Raw genomic sequence first — 25,107 nt, forward strand, 5'->3', positions numbered from 1 at the left:
CCCTGGGCCATGTCATCAGGGACAGCAGACTTGTCCTCTTTTTCCAAGTCCTTGGTGACAAGACTGTGCATTTTCCTTAGCAAGTGACTTGAGTGTGAGCATGAAAGGGGAGGTGAAGACCCCTCCTCTGTGTGATCTGGGATGTGGGAGCATGTTCATCAGACTCATGGAAAGAAGGTGACTCCTGTGATTTTTTTTTTTTTCCTAAAAAAAGGGTCATGGATTAGAAAGAAATAGGTTAGATATCAAGCTATAATCTTTGTCCGATTCATGGTCATTTAGGAGAGAGGGAGAAAAGGCTCTTGCCCCCTTTGAGAACTTCTGGCCCTGCAGTCGGTTTCTGCCCAGGGAAAGCCACACCAGTCACATGAATCCCCGCTGAGCTTACTAGCCTTTCTGGTGATGGACATAAATGGAGTTCTCCCAAGTCTGTTAATTTCTGAAGTTTGTCTTATAGTAGTGTCATGGAATAATGTAAAAGTCACCCCCCAAGTCAAATTTCAAAGGAGAACATAATTAAATCGCTTGCCTCTATGCATTCTATTCATGAATGTGGGCAGGCACAGGGGGATGGTTGGCTATGGCCAAGAATAATGAACTGCAAGAGAAATCTGTTTGGAATACTAATGACTGAGGAGCAACGTGCAAAAGGAGGATGAAGTAGTGGGGTGTCCAGGGATTTGTTACTTGTGCAGCATTCTCTGGACATATCTGGGAGTTCAAAAGTAATGGTAAGGTGTTTTCTTCAGCCTGCCAACTCCAAAACAAAAACTTAGAAAGAAGGAAGGAGAGGGGAGAAGGAGGGAGAGGAGGAAAGAAAGGAAGGGAAAGAAGAGGGAAACCAACTTATGTTTGTTTGTTTGTTTCTAACTCTTGGGTGGAAAACATGAGTCTTCACCCAACATCTTTACACAAATCCTCAATCAGAAGTTAGGAATCACATCTCTTCTAATTATGATTATTTCTCCATCTAAAAAAAAGTATTTACGGAATTCCTGTCATGGCTCAGTGGGTTAAGGACCTGACATAGTATCCATGAGGATGTGCATTCCATCGCTGGTCTTGCTCAGTGGTTTAAGGATCTGGCATTGCCACCAGCTGCGGCGCCAGACACAAATGCAGCTCGGATCTAGCATTGCAGTGGCTCTAGTATAGGCCAGCAGCTGCCACTCTGATTCGACCCATATGCCACAGGTGCGGCCATAAAAAGAATAAAAAATAAAAAAGTAGTATTTCTCACCTTCTTAAACACAGTCAATTCGTAGAAGTACTGTGTTAGCACCACAGAGCAGGGCCCATAATTCAGCGGAATAAGGAAGCTCAGCCCAAAGGAAAACTCTTCATGGTAGCCAGTTTATGCACAGACAATTCTCTACAGCTGAAGCACAGGGCTTCAGGGCCCAGGCAGCTGTTTATTTGGCAACCTTCATTCAACCACCATATGTTTTGTGGCAGCATCATCAGTTTAGGGGAAAACAATAATTCGGTGTGGTTGACCCTCATGGAGGGTGAAGGTAGATAGGAAATGAGATTTGAGATTAGACAGGCTCTTATAAGCCATGCTAAGGAATTTAGAAATTCGGTATAATCTTTCTTTCCACTATTCCATCCATTGTTTCTTTCAAAAATATTTTTCTGATGTCTTATTACTATGCTACCAAGGTAATATGGGTCACAGGTGGAGTTGCCGAAGGAGTAAACAATGGCAATGAAACAATCCTATAGTGATTTCAAAATATTCTGGAACTGGTGTGGTCGATGGATAAGAGGATACAGAGCAGAATGTTTTATTACTTTGTAACTTCAAAAATTAATTTTCTTGGAGAAAATAATCAGACCTTTTTCAAAGAATATGGAACATCTTACACTTAGAAGTATAATTGAAATATTTAGTTACTTTGTACTTTAGGATACTAATATTTCTAAAAACACATTTTATTGTTAAGATCTCTACTTCTAAGCAGAGTAAACATACTCAAGATCACTTCTTTCTGCATATCTTCTACTTGAATGCTAGAGACAAACATTAAATTTGGAGAGGCTCTTTTTTTTTTCCATTTTGATTGAGGATTTTTTTCCTGTTCACATAATTAAAAGCAAAGATTAATGAATCATGTCTTCTGATTAAGACATGATTCATGTCAGAGATTGTTGCCTTGATCTTAGGAAATTTTGTCTGTGTAAATTCAAGTCTCAATGAAGTGAAAATGAATGTTTTATTTTGTAGGAAACAGGAAAGTTTTACTTAGTGAAGTCCAGGAAATCAGTCATTAAAGAGGCAACTTCCAAATCTTTGATTTGCAAACTTTTCTGCAAAAAACTTTAAATGTTTTCATGTGGTAAATAAAGAATGTTAACAATTCTCAGCTCCTCCTGGAAACACTGAGAGCATGATGAGCATATAAAATTTTCTGACAAAATGCTGATATGAATGCACTTTGAAACCACCTGCTTCTCTTCCATGGCCCCTGATGACACTATAACTGTGGCTTAAGAGTAAACCAGAGAAAAATTTTCATTTTTTTAAAGATTTCAGCTTTGAACAGAGATATACAGATGGCAGGAGTTGGCCCAGTAAACCAGTTAATCAGAGACCACTGCGCATTCGAGAATCATGTCTTCCTAAGGAGAGCTGGGTTAGATCTCATGTCTTTTTTTTTTTTTTTAATTTATTTATTTTTTGTCTTTTTGCCTTTTCTAGGGACACTTCCCATGGCATATGGAGGTTCCCAGGCTAGGGCTCCAATCAGAGCTGCAGCTACCAGCCTATGCCAGAGCCACAGCAATGCCAGATCTGAGCTGCACCTGGGACCTACGCCACAGCTCACAGCAACGCCGGGTCCTTAACCCACTGAGCAAGTCCAGGGATGGAACCTGCAACCTCATGGTTCCTAGTTGGATTTGTTAACCACAGCCACGACGGGAATTCCCAGATCTCACTTCTGACACCTTGTCAAAACAAAGCCATCCGATTCAGTCCAAGCCCCAAACTCTCATACCCAGCCTGAACTAACAATTTAGTATATAGGGATGATTGTTTGATTAAAGGGCAATAGAATGAATCACAAATATATCCTGAATGGTTATTATGTGAAATTCACTCTTTTAGGATGCTTTCCATTTATTAACTCACAACCCCAAGCCATGATTTGAGAACCACACACAGCCATCAGAAAGACACATCGGTTTACTACTAATCTCTTAAACTTATAAAGGAGTTCAGAGGAATGACAAGTCTACACTTATATTGACTTTAAAAGGAAATTTTCACTGTCTCCACTTCAATGGATCATAGGACAAAAATCCTGAGAGGCTGTTTTAGATTTCGTTCCTGAAAACAAACTTCAAGAGGGAAAATTTTGTATAGAAGGGTGATTAGACAGTGCTTTCAGGAGTTATATCTCTGAGGAAATAATAACAGATTTGGGCTGAGGGAAAAGCTAATCTTCAATGCCAGCATAACTGAGACCTTAAGAAATCCTAGAGGGAACACCATTGCTGAGGTGACAACAGAATTGTTCCAGATTACGGAAAGAAGACTAAGATAAGCCAGCTTGGGGCCATGTGATAACTTTTGGATAGGGCCAGACCTCAAATGAGGTACTTCCCTGTGGCTTAAAGGGAATTAGTTACTGTCTTTTTTTTTTTTTATGTAATAGTAATGACGTGATCAATGAAATATTGACTAATTCCCAGAAAAATATTAGTAGAGAAAAGTTGTATCCATCTCTCTTCCTATTGTGGAATCTATATGAAACATATTTAAATATGTTAACAACATAAGATTTAAAATTAAAGGTGGGCTATGTCAAGTGTTGTTGAGGATGTAGAGAAATCAGTTTTCATATATTGCTGCAGAATGTAAAATGGTGTATTTGCTTTAGAAAAGTTTGACGGTTCCTTATACCTGAAGCCCAGTGGTAGCCCTGCCTCTCCTTCAGCAAGTCTAATGATTTCATATTACGTAAAACTCTTTGTATTAAAATATCTAGGGTGATTTTTAGTTTCTTGCACTGATATCTGACTTATATAATACCTAGAACACAGGTGATACTATTCATTCTTTGCCTGCTTAGACCACTTCATTTAGTTCTGAGTATTATGCCCCAAGAAAAACAGATCATCAAGTCTATCCAGATGAAGCTAATCAAGGTGGTAAGAAAGTTGAAACCATGACAGTTGAGCAAAAGTTGAAGGCACAAGACAAAATTTATGAGGAACATAACGGCTATTTTCAAATCCTTTAAGCCCCTATGTAGAAAAACTCTGTAATATACAGGAAAAATTAGGACAGTTTGGTGGACGAATATAAGGAATAAAGTTCTGGTAGTCAACTTGCCTTGCCAGGAACTGAGATTCCCGTTTTTGGAATAGTTAAATTAGAGGGCATATGACAACTTGGAGGAAAAGTCATGGAGGAGATTCAAGGATTCTGAAGTGAGCAAGGATTGAACCAGATGATCTTAAAGTGAAGACAGCAAATTAGCAGCTCACGGGCAATCTGGCTTACGTGATGCTACAAAACAGATTGCTTTAGTCGTCAGTATTTATGGTTCAAGATTTATGTAAGATTTACATAAAGAATATCGGAGTGCCTGTCATGGCTCGATGGTTAATGAATCCAACTAGGAACCATGAGGTTGCAAGTTTGATCCCTCGCCTTGCTCAGTGGGTTAGGGATCCAGCGTTGCTCTGGCTGTGGTGTAGGCTGGTGGCTACACCTCCGATTAGACCCCTTGCCTGGGAACCTCCATGTGCCTCGGGAACAGCCCTAGAAAAGGAAAATGACACCCCCAAAAAAAAGATTTACATAAAAAATCTGAAATTTCATGTTTTCTTAGGGAAAATTTTCAGAAATTTTGGTAACACAGGGCCTACATTCTCATTTGGTGTTGCTAAGAACAGATTGCTTCTTTTAGACAGGGCAAGCACCACACAACTGTTCCCCACAGTCCCAACATCCCTAATTGTTTTGGCTTTAGTTTGCAATTTTAATTAAGTATTCTGCCTGGAATCTGAACTTGTCACTTCAGGATACTCAAACCTAAGATGCTCCGATTCTTTGATGCCATGATTCAAAGTTCAGTCCAAATGTTATCTCTCTCTCTCACTCTCTTTTTTTATGGCTACACCTATGGCATGTGGAGGTTCTCAGACTAGGGGTCCAAATGGAGCTTCAGCCTACATCACAGCCAGAGCAACACCAGATCCTTAACCCCCTGAGCAGGGATTGAACATGCATTCTCATGGATACCAGTTGGGTTCTTAACCCACTGAACCACAATGGGAGCTCCCAAATATTCTCTCGACTAGGAAGTTTTCCTACTCACTTTAGATGAATATTCTTAAACTCTTCCTCAAGCTCCTCTTGCTCATATGGCATTTACCTCAACTTTCTTGAGTTTTTGCTTGCAACTTCCCGATAAGATTGTTATATGCTTAAAGTCAGTGTTCTCATACAGAGGAGGTCTCCGTAGATATTTGTTTAACAAATGTCTTGCATTGACTGTTAATGCTGCCCTTTGGCAAGCTGATTAATTTCACTACAGCTTAGAAATAGCTTGATCTACACAAGGGAAAAGCTTGCATGCTTTCACTTTAAAATGCAAAGTTTATTTTTGAAATTAGGCTTTATTTCCTCCTGGAATTCTGGAATCTTGAAGCAGGTATGAAAGGATAATTTAAATTATAAACCAGGGAACTTTATAATTGTTAGTCATTTTAAGAGGCATCATTGGAATGTACCTTTGTCAGGCAAAGCTATAAATTGCTTTCTCTTTTCATTGAGAAATTAGGACTTAAGACTGTTTCATTCTACTAAACCTAAAGTTTATATTTGAATTTATAATTGCAAGTCAATATCAATGTCATGAAACATTATTTTATCCAATCACAATCTTTTTTGTGGGGGTGAAGGGTGAACAGTTTGCTACCTTTGATCTAATCAGGACTACTGGGAATAATAGTACTAATTTAATGCTTGGTAATATTCTTTATATCATGAATGTAATATCTACATATTGCACGTATCAACTTTGTCCAAAATATATTCCACAGAATACTAGTTTCTTGAATGCCCCTCAAGTAGTCCATTAAAAATAGGTCACAAAATTATATAATATTTTAACCCCAAATAAACTGAATCATAATACTTTCAAAGCTATAAAACTTTTAAAAATGCTACAAAAATTTCTGCTTCCAAAAATAGACTATTCCATTTATTCTGGAAATTACCACCTGTGCTTCCTTTTAATTATGTAGTTGAAAAAGTCTATCTTCTAATTATACTTATACTTGAGGGGAAAGGAATATGCCAAGAGAACTCAGGAAGCTGTTAGATAACTGATGTCTGCTTTGTAAAGATGGACCTATGCAAGGAGTCACTCGGTAATTATGTCTGAAGTCCGTCCTTGTTCTATATGTTTTCAGAATAGCTCCTGCAGTAGCAGTTGCCATGATTTATAAAGAATGTGTAAGTGAAGAGCAGAATTCTTTCCTTGAAGCTGGTGTAAGGCACAGGTATTATTACCACTGGAAAAGGTGCTGTTCTCAGTGGGAATAAAGAGGCAGCAAATAGATTAACTAAAGGACAAAAACCCTAATGATACAAAGTGCAGAAGATAGTAGAGAAGTTGGAGTTCCCATTGTGGCTCAGCAGTTGGCAAAACCAACTATAATCCATGAGGACATGGATTCGATCCCTGGCCTCGTTCAGTGTGTTAAAGATCCAGTGTTGCCATGAACTATGGTGTAGGTCGCAGATGCAGCTCAGATCCCGAGTTGCTGTAACTGTGGCTGTGGCTGGCAGCTGTAGCTCCGATTGGACTCCTAGCCTGGGAACCTCTATATGCCATGGGTGAGGCCCTAAATGACAAAAAGACCAAAAAACAAACAAACAAACAAACAAACAAAAAAACAAAAAAACCAAAAAAAAGTAGAGAAGTTAAAAATTCTACCTAGGGAGCTTCAAAAGGGTAGTTCATGATACAATTAAAATAGGATTTCACAAAAAGGAAAACACTAGAGAACTCTTGGAAATTTCACACACAATTACACAATTGCCACCCTACCACCCCACCCCAGACTCATACATACAGAACAACCCAAACAAAGTGTGAAAAAAGAATAGACCTGGTTAGATATTGGAAAATACTGCTCAAGAATTCTCTCCAAAAGTAGTGCAATAGACAAATAGCTTTTAGTAATATGAGGGAAAATTAAATGACAATTTCTGAACTGGCTGAAGGAGGAGCTCTGTAAATTTTCTCACCAAAAAGCACTGATAAAACAGAATAGTCACAAATAATCATTTCAGGACTCTGAATGTTGACTAAATCATACAACAAATCGAGAGGCCTTTATTTAGGAAAAAACAGTAAACCTTGGTAAGAACAGTGGGAAACTATGGCCTTTCGGCTGAGGATGCTGCCATCCACATATAGCCTGCCCCAGCTCCAGGTGCAGTAGTTGAACCAAGAAAGGGCAGGCCATGAGGACTGATAGCTTCACTGCTGAACAGTGCTCACTCTACTTGGAAGAAACCAATGTCCAGGGTCATTACTGAAAATAGTAGCAATCTTAGGTGGCAATCAGAGCCATCTCATATTGCAGCTAGCCTGAGACTGTTACACTTTTTGAGACAAGCAGCAGACTGAAGACCAGTTAAAATTAAACAGGAAACTCTGACATCTGATAAGGTTTTATATATCCTTGTGGCCTGGAAGGCTGAAAACATGCACAAGGCTTCATGCATGTGCAGGAGAGCCTGGAGAGGCCTCTAGATACCTGTGTATTCCTAGCTGAATGTGATGCCTTAAGCACAGGAAAACTAAAAACTAGGGATTACTTGAAGGTATTCAATCCAAACACAGATCTACCAGTGACAAGTGGAAGATTTACAAGCTCAAGGTACTTATGCACAAAATCTGACTGATGAATCATTGTTAGCCTCTAAGCTAGACTGACCCAATAGTGACCACTTGGACGTCAGACTTAAAATTTTAAAAAGAATTAAATAAAACTGATCAGTGGGCTTCAGTGGCCACAGACAGTGGGGAAGAGAGAATCTAGAGAATCAAGCCAAGTCACCAAACAAGCAAACAAAAAATAGTAACCAACCATCCACTAGGTGATAAAAATCCATAGTTGCTACAATATTATCCAAAAGTGCAGTTTTCAACATAATATTATGAGACATACAAAAAAAACCATGAAAGTGTATCCCCGGAAAAAAGCAGAAAGTAAAAATTATCTCTGATTTCCCTCTGATGTTAAACTCAGCAAAGACTTCAAAGCAGATATAGTAAATGTGTTCCAAGAACTAAAGGAAATTAAACAAAGTATTATTACAATGAGCCATCAAATAGAGACTATCAATAAATAGAGATATTATTTTTAGAAGGAACATATAGAAATTCTGCTGTTGAAAATTGAATTAACCAAAATGAAAAATTTTCTAAAGGAGCTTTATAGTATATTTAAGATGACAGAAGAAAGAATCAATACACTTGAAGACATATCAGTCAAGACCATGTAAGTGTAGAACACAGAGAAAAAGACTGATGAAACATAATCTGAAACAGGAGCCACTATTATGCATTCTAGCATGTACATAGTGACAATCCTAAAAGGAAAGGGGAGAGGGAAATTGCAGAGAAATATTCAGTAAAATGATGGCTGAAAACTTCTAAAATCTGACAAAACATTAATCTACATATTCCCAAAGCTCAAAGAACCAAGAAGGATCAACAGAAAAACAGAAAACTTGAACAACTTTTTCAGCCAAAATGGCTCAATTGACATTCATAGAACATTCTTTTCAACAAGAGTAGAATTCACATGCTTTTGAAACATACATAGAACATTTTCCAGGTTAGACTACATGCTAAGCAATGAAAAAAAATCTCAATAAATTTAAAAGGATTGCAAACATACAAAGTATATTCTCTGACTATAGTGGGATTAAATTAAAAATCAATGCCAGAATAAAATCTGTGCAACCCCAAAAATATTTGAAAATTATACAATATATTTTATCTATCAGAAGAAATTACAATTAGAAAATATTTTAAACTAACTGAAAATGAAAACAAAATCAGTTTATGGGATGCAGCTAAAACAATGATTAGAGGGAAATTTTTAGCTTTAAACATCCATGTTAGGAAAGAAGAAAGATCCCATACCAATAATCTAAGCTTCTGCTTTAAGAAACTAGAAAAAAAGAGCAAGTGAAACCCAAACAAGCAAAAGGAAGGAAATAATATAGACCTGAGTAGAAATCAACAAAATAGAAAACAGAAAAACATTAGAGAAAATAAACTAAACAACAAGTTGATTCTCTGGAAATAGTTTAAAAATGGACAAAACTTTAGAAAGACTAAGAAAAAAGAGACCACGCAAGTTTTCAAAATCAGAAATGAAATGAAGGCATGATTACTGACCTCACAAAAATTAAAATGATTATAAAGGAATATTAGGAACAACTTAGGTCAATCAACTTAGATGAAATTTCCAGAAATATACAAAATATTAAAATTTTCTTAAGATAAAAGGAGAAAAAAATCCCAAACATCAATAGTAAGAAACTGAATGAGTAATTACAAATCTTTGCACAAAGAGAAGTTCGAACCTAAATGATGTTTCACTGGTAAATTATATTGCGCTCTTAAAGAATAAATCATATCAATACTTCACAAACTCTTCTAAAAAGAGAAGAGGGAAAACTTTCCAATTCATTTCATTAGGCCATTGATAACAAAGCAAAACAAGACATCACAAGAAAACTACAGACTGATACTTGGAAATATAGACACAAAAATATTCAACAAAGTATTAGCAAATATATTAAAAGGACCATACACCATGATGAAGTATGATTTATCTCAAGAACACAAGGTTGGTATATTAGTTATCTATTGCTGTGTAGCCATATTACCATAATTTTAGCAGCTTAATACAACATGCAAGTTATTTAAATCAGTTCAATTTACTGTCTCATAGGTCTTCTGATCAGGAGCCGAGGCACAGCTTAATTGGGCCCCCAGCTTATTATCTGTCAAGGCTGCAGTCAAGATGTCATCTAAGGCTACAGCTTCCTCTGAGGCTCAGATGAAGATGAAATTCACTCAAGTTTTTGGCAGTTCCTTATGGCTGTAGGACTTCACTTCCTCCCTGGTTGTAGGCTGAAGACTACCCTAAACTTCTGGAAGCTACCTACATTAGCTTGCCACACCAAATTCCCCAATGTAGCCCCTTACTTCTTCAAAGCCAGCAAGGAATAAAGAGACTCTAGGCATTAAAACCTTATGTAATCATATAATATCATATATTGAGTCATGTTTACTGTACTATTTATCAGAAGCAAGTCTCTGGTTTTGACCATACTCAAAGGGAGGAAATCACACAAGGATATGATTGTGATCGTGATTAATATCAGGATGCGGGGGTCATAGGGGCCACATTAAGCTTATGTCCACCATAGTTGGTTTAACACCTGGAAAACCAATTAATGCAATACATCTTATTAATAGATAAATATACACAAAACAATTGTATCTCTATATCCTTCAATGAGCAATCCAAAATTGAAATTAAGCAAGTAATTCCATTCATTACCATGTCAAAGAGAATAAAATACTTAAAAATAAATTTAACAAATATAAGTACAAGGCATGTATACCGTAAACTACAAAATATTGCTGATGGAAATTAAAGATCCAAATAAAAGGGACATTCCATGTTTATGGATTGGAGAACTCAGTGTTGTTGTGAGCCACACAGGAAGTCCGAGAACTAAGCATTGTTAAGATGGCAATTTTTCTCAAATTGATTTTTAAATTGTGTGTAACAAACTTGAAAAACAGTAGCTGAAATGAATTAGTTCTTTCGTTTATCTCATCTAATGAGAACTCCAGAAATGAACAGCCAAGCATTGATGTGGCAGCTCTGCAGTGTCATCAGGGACTAACCTCTTTCTGTCTTTGCTTTATATATATATATATATTTTATAAACATAAGGTAGTTGTTTTATAATCATCACCATGCTTGGACTCCATAAAGCAAGATGGGATAATACAGAGAGCAAATATGTAAGCCATCTGTCAGCCGACACTTTAAGTAGCTTTCTCAGAATTCCTGTCCAGTAACTATCACTTACTTCCCTTTGTCCAAAACTGGGCTACATGGCTATTCTAGTGGCAAAGGAAGCTTGGAAATGCAGTTTTTAGACAGACACATGCCTGCCAGAGTGTAACTGCACTTTGTTATTAACAAAGGGAGCATAGCTATTATGTGGGCAAATAGTATCTGGTATGACATGTGTTTAATTTAGACTGAACCATATAATTGAACCAGGAATATCAGCTACCTTGAGTCATAGTGGAAACACTGAAAAATTAATCCATTGGCATTTCCATTAATGGAACATGGAAAATATTGTTCTTTTCTGTTGTTTAAATGAAATCATTGGCTCGGTTTCAGTTTTAACAGTTGGGATGCTTAGAATTAACCAATTTTAAATTAATTCTGCTTTAGTAGCCTTTCACAAAAATGAATGTAAATCAGAACAAAACTTGTAGGGCATAGCAGTTTTCAAAATTTCTTTACAAAAACAGCAATGCACCAGTAACCACAGAGCAATAAAAAAAATTAGAGAGGTATATTACGAGGGAAAAAATAATGGCAATCATTAGAGACTCAAAAAGCAGAAAGGTGCCTAGAGAAGACGGATGACTTTAGAAATTTTATCACGGTTTCAAAAAAATATTACCTACCAGGTAGTGAAACCTTTTGTAAAATTATTGGTATAGACCAATTATACCCTCCAAGAAAAGAGACAATCATTTCCCTCTTAGAGGAATCAAAGAAAGTTGTAGAGATAAGCATATCTTGCCAGCACAAACTTCTACTGGTGATTATAAAAGACTTTGGAAGGGTATGAGTCTCACTGAGGTTATACACAAAGTCACCATGCCCCAAGGCATTCCCTGTGCTATATTTCAGTAAAAGAGGTTGACAGATTGGTAAATTGATTCTTTTACATTCTCATGGGTAGGTTTCAAGGGAGAAAATGACCAAGGTACAAAGATTGGAGAGGTTCAACTGGACTAATTCATGAGGTTGGTGGGGGGGTAAGTCTTTTAAAGTCAAAAGATCACTTCCCACCTGTCAGGGTTGGTTTGCCTAGGAAACACTCTGAGATGGAGATTTGTGTTCAGGTGGGTTCCTGGGCCATGAAACAACACATGAAAAAGAGCCTCACTCTGGCCAACAACAGGGCTGGCCAGAGTGAGGTGAACTGTGATGCAGCTTACCACTGTCAGCAGCTTGAAAGCTGCACTGCCCCTCAGCGTTTGTCCTGAATTTAGCCCTGGGGGGGCCTCACCTTTGCATATCTCTCCTGGGGTCAAACAGTCCGGGGTGGGTGTGGGGGGGTAGGAAGTGAGATGGATGTGGAGTTTGGGGTTAGTAGATGCAAACTAATTACATTTAGAATGGATAAGCAATGAGGTCCTACTGTACAGCATCAGGAACTATATCCCATCACTTGGGAGAGACCATGATGAAAGATAGTACGTATACATGTGTGACTGCCTCACTATCCTGTACAGCAGAAATTGATGCAACATGGTAAATCAACTCTACTCAAATTTAAAACAAAACAAAACAAAAAACAAGGAGGGCAATTTACCTCAGGGGAATGTGCGTACACTAAGAAAATGACACTTTCTCCCTGGGCAGGGATACTGTGGAGAGCCCTCAGCAGGCAACAATCTGGACAGCTGGAGAAATCAGGGGATTTGGTCCAGAATGGGGAAATCCAGGCAAGACACTATGTCAACCACTACGCTACATCAGTTTCACTTTAGGAAAACTGTGAGGCTCCGTGTGCTGCTGATTGTATGCTGATAGTAGGGCTTGAACATTATGTGTTGAACATTTTGCTGAGCAGGGGAGCATTCTGTCACATCTGTGAACCGTTCAGCTCAGTTTGGGAATGGAGTGTGTGTGTGTGCATGCATGTGTGTGTGGCATGTAGAACTGATACACAACTTCACATACATGTAACATACTTATCCCTAAAAAGTTTAAAGTGAACATTAAATAGCAGTGCAAATCAGAAATCGCATACCTTAGGAGTTCCTGTCGTGGCGCAGTGGTTAACGAATCCGACTAGGAACCATGAGGTTGCGGGTTCGATCCCTGCCCTTGCTCAGTGGGTTGACGATCCGGCATTGCCATGAGCTGTGGTGTAGGTCGCAGATGCGGCTCGGATCCCGCGTTGCTGTGGCTCTGGCGTAGGCTGGCAGCTACAGCTCCGATTCAACCCCTAGCCTGGGAACCTCCATATGCCGCCGGAGCGGCCCAAGAAATGGCAAAAAGACAAAAAAAAAAAAAGAAAGAAATCGAACACCTTAGATGTGACTTGAGCCCAGCCACACTGATTGGGATTTGAACCTATGGGATGGTACTTGGATCCAGCCACACTTCAAATTACTTGAACCCATGTTCTCTGACTCAGGAAGGGACTTGAATCCACTGTTTTTTAATTAAAACCACTTGCTTTGTCTGAAATCGTAGAATTTGTCTCAACACAGAGAGAATTCAACAAGAGGCAAAGCAATAGGCAAGAAGGGATTTATTAGTATAAGATGCTTATGAGAAAATACAAGTGGGCAGGCAAGAGGATGCCATCCCCAAAGCTGGGTGTGTGGCACTTTCATAATCAATGGAAAATGGGGAGAGGGGAGAAGACCACCTTCTTCCTCATTTTTGAGTAGAGGTCAAGCTTCCATCATCAGCACCTCCTCCACATTGGGCAGGGGAGTTTTCTTGTCCCTGCATAGTCAAATGGTTACATCATGGTGCTATGGAAATGGGCAAAAAGATAGTAACAATATACTAAAATATGGTAAATCATCTCAGGTTTCAGTATAATGTCGCCTTTCCCTATAGTTTTGATTTTCAGTGTGCAGAGGAGCTTGTCCTAGGAATCATTGACTTACCGACCTCACTGGGCAGGATGTTGGTCTCATTTTACTATGGTTTTATTGTTTGGGGGTGTGTCTTGTGCTACTATTGCATGGTTTTTGTTGCTAAGTAAGCCTGTTTGGTTTTGTTGCTAGGCAAACTTGCTTGGTTTTGTTATTAAGAAAGCCTGCTTTCTTGTGTGATCATTAATTTACAGAGGTTTCCCATATCTTTTCTACTTATGAGCCATTATTGGGATTAACTATTTAATCACCTACTTTATCTCTTTACTCTGTCCCTATCAGATCCTGCTGGGTTTGCAAAGCCTCCAGGTCAGAGTTCCATCAGCATATTCTTGTGCATTTCCAGAGCATGAACACTGGAGGGTAACACTGGAGCAAGGAAGAAAAAGAGACTGACCACCATACTCTATCACCCTTTGATTCATGGGAAAGTGGGAAAAAATCAACTATTTGGCCTATCCCTTCCTTCTTATCATGTAAGAATGCTGGATGACTTGCTGTCACACAGTATCAAGATGATCCAGAAAGGCTCATTGAACTGAAGAGATGCCTGTAAATTAATTTTTGCTTCTTAAAGAATAGCCCTAAGCACATCATATAATTTATAATACTATTTGATGTGACTCTGTTAATTCCCGGAGATATTTACTATTTCCACTTCAATTCCATTATCTTCCCAGGCACTGAAATCTAATTTACATTTTAATAGTTTTACCTAATCACTGGTTTAGAGTAACTTCTCTGAGTATGTGTCCTGTGTTCCAATCTTCTAAAACTCTTGGGCTTCTCTAGTTACCCCACCCTCCTACATCTCTCAGACTAAATACTTCACAGTTGACAAGATGCTTTTATAAATTTCCCCGATTATAAATTTGCATACCACATTCAAATATGCAAAGAAACTACAGCTTCTGTACTTCTCATAATTCACCTAATCATCTTAGGAAGCCCCTCCTTATTGGGTAGCAGGTGCAAGAGGGTACTAAATTTAGACCAATTCAGTAAACTCAGTTGCTAATCTAAATACCATATGATATATAATTCAGTCTCTTTTAGATAAATATGTTTTTATGCTTTCCCAATTTCTGCTTCTCTCCAATATGGATCTGGGAATACGGAGGAGGGAGCTTATGTGACCATGTGGAGGCAGGGAAGAGGAGCAGTCCCAGATCTAAGTGCGTAGGTCCTTGGAGCATCTTCTTAGCTCCTCTACTCTCAGGCAAAGTCAAGTCAGTGGTGTCCTGCTGGCATCTGATATTAAGTCTGTAGCCCATGAACTTGGGAGATTTTCTTTCTTGGTTGAGTCAGATCCTGGTGGACTCAAAGCCTAAAGATTCAGTCCCCACCTTGTTCCTGGATTGGGTTGAGTATCCCCCTCTCCTCTCTCTTGCTATAGCTCTCACCTTGAGGCCACTTGTTCCCAGTGTGGTTCACAAGCCAGCATCATCAACTACTCTTCAAGTCTGTCCCAGAGCATGCAGAAATTCTGGAACTCCTTCTACATCACATAGTATTTAGGGATACTCTAATTATAACAGGCTACTGTTTCATTCTGCTTTGGCTGCTTAACAAAGTTTGAATCCTCAAATTTCTTCCTTGTCATCCTCTGTTCACTCCCTTGGTGATTTCATTTAGCAGCAGGGCTTTAAACATCATCTGTAAAGTCATGGCTCCAAATATGTTCCTATATTCCAGGTCATCCCCCTAGATTCTAGACTTGAATAACAGGCTGCCTACTCAAAATCTCCACATGGGTGTCTAATAGGTCTTTTAAACTTACATATCTAAAATGAAAATACTTATCTTCACTCTCCCAAACCTACTCTTTTCTCAGTCTTCCTCAGCTCATTAAAGATACCTTCATTCTTTCAGATACTCCACATAATATGTTACCATTATCCATGATTTTCTCACACCCCACATCTAATCCATTGGGAAATTCTCTGGCCTTGCTCTTCCTTTATAGTATATCCAGGCTATAATACTGAAAAGAATAAAATATCCAGGAATAAACTAAATTAAGGAGGTAAAAGAGCTATACTCTTAAAACTATAAAACATTGATGAAGGTATTACAAAATGATACAAAGAAATGAAAAGATATCTCATATTCTTGGATTGGTAGAATTAATATTGTTAAAATGTCCATACTACCCAATCTACACATTTAATGCAATCCTTGTCAAAGCACCTATTTCCCACAAAACTAGAACCACTCATCCTACAATTTATATGAAACCACAAAAGGTCTCAAATTACCACAGCAATCTAGAGAAAAAGAAGGAAGTTGGAGGCATTGCTGTAAGCTGTGGCGCAGGTCACAGATGCATCTCGGACCTGGAGTTGCTGTGGCTGTGATGTAGGCCAGCAGCTGCAGCTCCAACTCAACCCTTGGCCTGGGGACTTCCATATGCTGCAAGTGCACCCATAAAAACAAAACAAAGCAAAACTCAATGAGCCTAATTAAACGTAAAAGCTTTTTTCACAGCAAAGGAAACCATCAACATAACAAAAAGACAACCTACTGAATGGGAGAAAATATTTGCAAATGATATTACTATAAAAGGGTTAATATCCAAAATATATTAACAACTTACACAACTCAATACCAAAACAAAAAACAAAAAACAAGCCCCAACTAGAATAAAAAGTGGTTGGAAGATCTGAATAGACATTTTCCCACAGAACACATACAGATGGCCAAAAAAACATGAAAAGAGGCTCAACATTGTTAATTACGACAAATGCAAACCACAATAAGATGTCACCTCACACCTGTCAGAATGGCTATCATCAAAAAAGACTACATACAACAAATGTCAAATGGGAGGTGGAGAAAGGGAATGTGGAGAAAGGGAATGCTTGTACACTGTTGGATGAGATATAACTTGGTACAACCACTATGGAAAACAGTATAGATGTTTCTCAAAAAAATAACAGAACTACTATATGATCCAGCAATTCCACTCTTGGGTATATATCCAAAAAAACCCCAGACACCATTTTCAAAAGATATATGTACCACAATGTTCATAGCAGAATTATTTACATTAAGAAAAATGGAAGCCACCTAAGTGTCCATCAGCAGATGAATGGATAAAGACATTATATGTTATATTATATTACACACACACAGACACACACACACACACACACACACACACACACAGGAATATTAATCAGCTATAAAAAGGAATGAAATGCTGCCATTTGCAAGAATATGGATGGACCTAAAGGATATTTTCCTTAGTGAAATAAGTCAGACAAATAAAGAAAACTGTATAATATTATTTATGTATGGAATCTAAAAAGTGAAAAAAAAAAGGAATGTATATAACAAAAGAGAAACAGACTCACAGATATAGAGAAGAAGCTATTACCAGTGGGGAGAGGGAAAGTAGGAGGGGATAGATGGGGTGAGGATACAAACTACTGTGTATTAAATAAATGAGCAACAAGGATATATTATACAGTACAGGGAAATATAGCTGATAATTTGTAATAACTTTAAATGGAATACAACTTATAAAAATATTGAATCACTATGATGTACAACTGAAGCTAATAAAATATTGTAAATCACCTATACTTCAATTAAAAAATACATCCAGGCTGTGTACATGGTAACACCTTTCCGAGTACAATGGGAATGACACTGTCACCTTTCTCCTGGATTAGCTTTGCAATTGATCTCCTTGTTTCTGAACTTAATATAAAAGCTACCCTCAATATAATATCTAGAGGGATTTTTAAAAAAAACATATGCCATATCTTATTCTTCCCTTCAAAAATTTCCAAAGGTATTTCTACTCTGCCTGACTCCCTCTTCCTCCAGATATCCAAATGGTGGTTCCCTCACTCCTTTAGTCTCTGCTCAAGTACCACCTTTTAGTGAGGCTCCCCCTGTTTTTTTTTGTTTGTTTGTTTTTGTTTTTGTTTTTGCCACACATCAGCATGTTGAAGTTCCTGGGCCAGGGATGGAACCCTCACCAGAGCAGTGACCTAAGCCACTTCAGTGATAATGCTGGATCCTTAACCAGCTGAGTCACCAGGGAAGTCCTCCTTGTCCATTTTAATGCTCATCTTAAAATGACATGTTTCATTCCTCCCCCTGCCAACAATGGAAAGAAAACTCCTTGCTCCATTTTGCTGCTTTACTTGTCTTTGTCATCTTCACAAATCTATGCATTTATTTATTCACTCTCTCCTCCCTCAACTAGAGGGAAAGGTCTATAAAGTCAGAAAATTAATTCTGTTAATTATTTCCAGCACCTAGAGTAGTAACCTGCCATCCTGTGAGCATACCTCAAATTTTTTGCTCTTCTTTCTCTTTCTGAGCATACCTCAAATTTTTTGCTCTTCTCAAATTTTTTGCTCTTCTTTCTTTCTTTCTTTCTTTCTTTCTTTCTTTCTTTCTTTCTTTCTTTCTTTCTTTCTTTCTTTCTTTCTTTCTTTCTTTCTTTCTTTCCTTTCCTTCCTTCCTTCCTTCCTTCCTTCCTTCTTTTTTGGGCCACATTTGCAGCATACAAAGTTTCCAGGCTAGGGGTTGAATCAGAGCTGCAGCTGTAGACCTACACCACAACCATAGCAACGCCAGATCTGAGCCACATCTGTGACCTATGCCACAACTTGTGGCAATGCCAAATTCTTAACCCACTGAGCGAGACCAGGGATAGAACCCACATCCTTACGGATACTAGTTGGGTTTTTTAACCCGCTGAGCCACAGCAGGAACTCCAAGGAAAGAAGTTTTTTTGTTATTATTGTTGTGTTCTTTTCCAGCTGAGGGGACTCCCAGGTCAGTGGTCAAATCCAAGCTGGAGCTCCTACCTATGCCACAGCGGCAGCACCGCCAGATCCTTAATCCACTGCACCAGGCCAGGGATCAAACTGGCACCTCCACAGAGACAAATCAGATCATTGACTGACTGTGCCACAGTGGGAACTCTAATTTTTGCTGATGTAATATCTCTACCATATCGCTTACGTTATAACATGAGAAAAGTCCACAAGCTTTCCCAGCAGGGCCTTGGCTCCAGCTCCCTGTTCTGGTCTCTGTTTGATCAATGACCTTGGCAGAACTTTCCTCCAGTGAGCTTCCTCTCTACTACCTTGTGGTCTGTGGGCTAATTTTTTACCATCCAAATTGTGAGGAAAGCAGGACCTTAACATTGCAAATTCCAAAGTATATGAAATTTATTATTATTTTAAAGATTTAATTAAAAGCTAAGTTAGGGACAATTCTCAGAACTGTTTCTACAAACACTCAGCTGTGACTGATGTGACAGAGGACATGGTTTGTTAGATGTAGGTCTAACATTAGGGTAAGAAGAGGGAAGTAATAATCATAATATACCTAATTGAGTTACATTAATAAGCACATTTATTGTGTGCTGACTTTGTGCCAAAAACCTATGTGTATCATCTTCACAGTAGCCCTAGAAAATAGATATTGGTACCCCTGTTTTATAGATGAGGGATCAAGGCCTGAGTCATTACTAACATGATTAAAAGTCATAGATTTAATAAGAGGCTGGGCTGGGATTGCTGACTCTAAAGTTTTTTCCACTATATCAGGCTGCATTCACAGTTGTATTCAAAAGGATGTTGGCAACCTACATGTTTTTGAAAACTATCCACAGTGCTGTTTGAAAATTATCTTAAAAGCCTTTCAAAGAAACATAGCAGGATAGCTTCTTATATTGTGAACTCAAAGAGCCCACAATTTTTGTGACTATGCGTGTCATCAAGCTTATTTGTCTAGGATTATGTGCTGGCTAATGATCCTATTGCTTCACCAATTACTATGATTATAGAAAGATCTTTCATCTGGAACAGTGAGGGTGGCCTTTGGCAGCACAGAGAGGGGAGAATGGACAACACAGTACATCACAATGGGACACGGGCGACCTGCCTCCACTCCCTCTGCTCGGAACTTCCGCAGAAGCAGCAGGACAATGAAGGGAGAGGAAAGGTAATTACCTATGTATGAGTGATGACTGCTGAAAACCATCCTCCCCACAGTAGTTAGAGCCTGGGTTTTACAGCCTCTCCATTAGCACAGCAGGACCTAATGCTGATAGCTCGAGGGGGGAAAGCTACATCTTTCACTTTGGTGCTCAGGCTTCCACTGCATTGCTCATAGGCCTGCTGTGTTTCTTAAAGGTCTCTCAGGGCAGTCATCCATCAGGGTGGCATGGATCATGCCCACTCATAACTTAGGCCTGTTACCCCAAGGAACATTGCATTGCTTCTCCGAAGTCACATAAAAAAACCTTTATCTCTTTGACCGGATGCAGCTCACCTACTTAGTGATTCCACACACAGCAACACTTGTGTAAAGGTAGCCTGTTCTTTCCTAGGGTGGTGAGCTCATGACTGCCAAGCCACAAGCTAGGAAAAAAGAGGCTTCACAAGTCACTCTGTATGGTGATCAGAAAATAACATAATAATGTGACCCATTAGTATTCACAGATTGAAGACTGTACCTGTTGTTTGTGTCTGATTATCAAAGCGGTGGAGAGGTCTTCCTGTAAAAAAAGGTGGAAGTGGTCTCCAAAATCATTTTCAGGTGTAAAATCTCAGTACATTACATCCTTGTCTAGTTAATATCAACCGTACATTCTACAGTGTATTCCCCCAGCACTCTGGATGCATTTATTATAATCTTGTTTGAGAAAGAGGGCGGTGATTGACGACAATTCCCTTTACAAATCCCACGTGATGTATAATTTGGTTTTCTAATTGCGCACGTTTGCACAAACTGCTTCCTCTTCCTGTTAGATTACCATGAGTTGAAAGGCTTGTCGGTGTGGAACTGTTTCCTCAATGAGGTCTTGGGTCTGCCGCGTGCCTCTAGTGATGACAGAACTTGAACATCCTTAGCATTACGGGGTTCTCGCATGTACCACGACTGCTACAGTAGCTGTACTAATAGTGGAAGCCAGGGGGAGGTCAGTAGAAGCTTCCTGGAGAAAAGACTTGAGTTGGGTCCTGAAGGGTGAGCAGGAGCCTTCCAAGCAAAGGGGAAGGAGAGAGACAGAAAATTTCAACAGCAGGACTGGCATATGGAAAGTGCCATAGGGTGCAGCTGGCCCTGTTTAGAAAATGGTGATCAGCTTGATGTGCTTATGGCCATTATCTTCATCGTGTTATTCCCCCCCTAGTTGGAGCCTTTTGTTTCTTGCATTCTGTGGAATTTGATGACAGTTATGTGGTACTTAAGGGAGGTGAGTACTCGGACAGAGGGAACCATGAAGTTTACAAAGAGTAAGAAGCAACTTCTGTGTGAGGTTGAGTTTGGAGAATTCTCTCCTCACTCAGTGACGCATTTTATCTGTTAATAAGACAAAAGCATCAACTGCCCTCTGCCTAATGGGTATAATGTAAGGGCCCACAGTCGGCAGACTGATTTTCCTCCCTGGGAGCCCATTTCTGGGGTGGGGGAGTGGAGGGGTGGGGAAAGATGACTGGGAGTTATCACTCTGGTCTCTGAGATGCACAGATCCAACACCATATGTGCCTGTGTGCTTTGGAATGTAAACTCACCTGAATACTTCGAGGCTCTGGGAAAATAAATTCCATCTCTCACAAAAGTGTTGGGAAACCCTACATATGGAAAATGTTTGGAGTCTCTTGGGAATCTAGGGCATATGTATTATCCTTTTACATGTAGTCACAGAGGATTTGGGGTTACTAATTTTAGCAAAGAAAACCACCAGGAAAACACACACACAAGTCTTCACCGTGTCTTATGGACAGGTAATCCACAACTCGGATGGAGAAAATAAGCAATTCTTGAAATTCCCCTTGTGGTGCAATGGGATCAGCAGTATCTCTGCCGTGCCAGGATGCAGGTTCGATCCCTGGCCTGGCACAGTGGGTTTAAAAGTGTCTGCATTGCTTCATCTGTAGCATAGGTTACAACTGTGGCTGGATCTGATCCCTGGCCCAGGAACTCCATATGCTGTGGGGCGGCCAAAAAAAAAAAAGAAGCAGTTCTCTCAAGGTGAAGAATACTCCATTGCTTCTTTAGAAAAGAAGCTGAATTGAGAGAGGGAAACCATGAACCATGAAATCTTTCTTTCCTGCTGTGGGTTGAGTTTTTCCCTGGATTTTCTGTGACCTTGGGGTAGAGTTTGCCATTTTTCACCATAATTTCCTTGCCATAGGTAATTTAAGTATTCTAGAAAAATCTAACAAAGTAATTCTCAGAGGATCCAAGGGTCCCGTTCAACAATGCTCAGAGAGGAGGTCTCAGTGAGGCTCAGGCTAACAATCTCGACCCGTAACCTTGAAGATGCAGGTTCAATCTCTCAGTGGGTTAAAGATCTGGTGTTGCTGTGAGCTGTGGTGTATGTCACAACAAGTCTTAGATCCTGTGTTGCTGGGAACCTCCATATGCTACCTATTCAGCCCTAAAAAGCAAACAAACAAACAAACAAACAAACAAACAAAAAACCCACCCAAAACACCAAACAAATAAAAGGCAAAAAAAAAAAAAAAAAAAGAAAAAAGCTCAGAGACACAGACTGTAAGGGCGCAAAGAGCCTAAGGCCCCGTCAGGGAAGCACAGTGCCCTCCCTTCTCTCCTGCTTCTTGCACAGCCCACCATGCTGCACTATGCTTTTCACAGGAGACAGACTCAGACTCAGCCCTCAGATGGAAGATTCAGTTCTTCCTCCGGCTCTTGCTGCCCTGTGCCTAGTTCCCTACCTGGACGGAGAGAGCCTTGAGGTAAGAAAGAGTAGAAGCAGCCACTGGGAGAGGCGAATCCCTTAGTTTTCACTAGCCTTTGCCTTGAACTTTCTCCCTTGAATGAGAGGCATCATAAATTGATCATAAAATTACTGAAGAAGAAAAACGGTAAGAAAAAAAAAGAACTAATTTACCTGATTTATGAAGGTCATTAACAACCTACTAGGATGTTCTGATTCACTTGTGACAGTAAATTTTATGTGACAAAGATGACAATAGGGAAAAAGGAAGTGGGAGAACGCAAAGGAACAAACATTTTGTTTTGCCCTCATCCTCACATTACATCTTCCTTGCCCCTTCCTGTGGAAACTCTTACTTTTTTCTGTGACCTATGTCTTGACTCGTTTCCAGGTTGACATTCAGTCTTGTTATCTTGCCCTTCATTTGGGTTAATGGGTGTCACTCAATTGTCTTGATAGTCCTGTAGTTTTGATGTCCAATTATCTTGCTGTATTTAACAGTCTCTATTACATGCTGGTCAGATAACTGACCTTGAGATTGGAGGGAATCTTTCATGCAGAGACAGAACAGTTTGCTTGGTTCTGTCTCCTCTAACCAAAAGTAAAAAATGATGCAAAGACTGCAAAGCTAAAGATGGCTTATCTCCACACTAATCTTTCTTTCTCTCTTATTTTTTTTTTTTCCAGATATAGCCTGCCTGAATCTGTGAATGGTAAGGGACCTCATCTAATCTAATGTTTCCCAAAGAGTACAAGATGCGGTATGATTCTAGCTTGTACAAGGAGGAATTGTTTTAAAAATATTTAACACACATTATAAAAATTTTAACTAGTGCAAGGAAACTATGATTTCAAAGAGAGTGTTGTAGAGGATTAATATGTAATAGGTATTGTTGTGTAGGATTAATATAGCAATAATCTTAAGGTTTTTATGGATGACTAAAGTTGAGGAACCCTGAGACATCTATTCTTTCTTTAAGCATCTGAGGAAACTGAGGCCCAAAGACAAGTGACTGGCCCAAGGTTGCACAATTATTCCTGGTTGACTTTGGGTTTAAGCTCAGGATAGGAGACACTTCCTCTAGTCACCATTTTCTCCATTTTTATAAATGGGTGACCATGTTCTTTGCTGTAACAAAAAAATCCACAGTGGTTTTTTTGTTTGTTTGTTTGTTTGTTTTTTTAATTACTAAACCATGTATATAATTTCATTGCCTCAGACTTAAAAATGTAATTTGTGAAAAAAGTTTAATATAATATCTAATGAATCCTGAAAAGTAATGTTAAAGGCTTGGCTGTGAGTTCTAAGAATCTTCATTCCCTTCATGTCTGCTTTGTGTATAACCGGCTCTAGCAGGCCCGTCCATCTCTTTGGGTGGTATTTCACAGTTAGTCAAAGACAGCAAAGTTTAATGAACTAATTAGGATACCACTATTTTCTATGACATCATACCTGCCACCCATTCTTCTGATGATTTTATCTTTTTCTTCCAAAATTTTGAACCCTATGTCTCTGCTACACTGGACTATGAAAAACAGTCACCATAAGCAGTGCTCATCAAGCTCTCACTATATGTCAGGCATTCTCCTAAGTGGGTTTTATTCATGAGTACAATGTTTTGACTCAATCCAGGCACACAGAGGTTAAACAACTTGCCAATATTAGTGAGTGAGTACAGGGTTTTGCCCCAGGCCATCTGCACCATTATCTGCACTCTTGGTTTTTGCGTTCACAGCACACTCAGTAATCTTGTCCCAAATCATTAAAAAAAAATCTCTCTATAGATTTGTAATAGCTTATACACTGTGTAATATTGAAAAACTCAGTGTAGTCTGTGTATAATTGGATGGTAAAACTTTTACAATCTGCTTTGCTTTCTAACCATGTTGTATATAAAAATGCTGTCACATATAATTTGACAAAGTTCCCTAAAGCGGATTATAGGGGCCTGGAGATTGGTAGGGTAATTAAAATGTGTTTTATGCAAACTAGTTTTAAAATTATGCAAAGCAGAATAGGTAAAGTGAGGAAGTGCAGTGAGAAGGAAGATTAGGAATGAAAATAACAATAATAATGGCGATAATAATTATTGCAGCTACAATGTGTTAGGAACTGAATATGGCCCAGCACTACGTTGCATACTTAGTTATATATTTAAATCCCCACAACAACCTTTTGAGGTATTTGCCATCTTTCTGATTTCATAGGTGAGGAAACATTCTGGGGGAGGTTAGGTCATGGGTCCCTGTGACCAGCTGGTGGTAGCAGAGCTACGGTTTGAACCCAGGTCCAGTAGTCCTGTTTCACCTCTTTCTATTCCTGGGAACCCTTAGAGCATCTCTGACATGCGACACCATGTTCTTTTGTTTTATCTCAGTTAGAGTTATGAGAGAAGGACA

The 25,107-nt window shown here is 39.0% G+C and overlaps 2 protein-coding genes across 5 annotated transcripts in view; both read left to right on the forward strand.

Moving 5' to 3' along the window:
• DYNC2H1 (dynein cytoplasmic 2 heavy chain 1) overlaps positions 1-10,315 on the forward strand; it is a 364,937-nt gene extending 354,622 nt beyond the window's left edge. The window contains exon 93 of the transcript XR_014815142.1: positions 10,000-10,315. The gene's annotated coding sequence lies outside the window, so the exon portion shown is untranslated. The remainder of the gene's footprint in view (positions 1-9,999) is intronic.
• The window catches only part of LOC146399833 (uncharacterized), a 47,570-nt gene that overhangs the window by 1,132 nt on the left and 21,331 nt on the right, over positions 1-25,107 (forward strand). For 2 of the 4 annotated variants that reach the window (XM_084975890.1, XM_084975892.1), the window contains exons 2-3: positions 19,807-19,964; positions 23,395-23,420. In XM_084975890.1, coding sequence (XP_084832016.1) covers positions 19,807-19,964; positions 23,395-23,400 — 164 coding nt within the window. In that variant the 3' untranslated portion in view covers positions 23,401-23,420. Of the gene's footprint in view, positions 1-19,806; positions 19,965-22,625; positions 22,727-23,394; positions 23,421-25,107 lie in introns of all 4 variants that reach the window. The other 2 variants (XR_014815143.1, XM_084975891.1) reach the window with 2 other exon arrangements.

The sequence above is a fragment of the Sus scrofa genome, chromosome 9 (assembly GCF_054392235.1).
Source record: "Sus scrofa isolate SSC_HxYL_T2T_F1_AM1 chromosome 9, Sscrofa_HxYL_maternal_Yorkshire_Landrace_v2.0, whole genome shotgun sequence".
NCBI lineage: Eukaryota > Metazoa > Chordata > Mammalia > Artiodactyla > Suidae > Sus > Sus scrofa.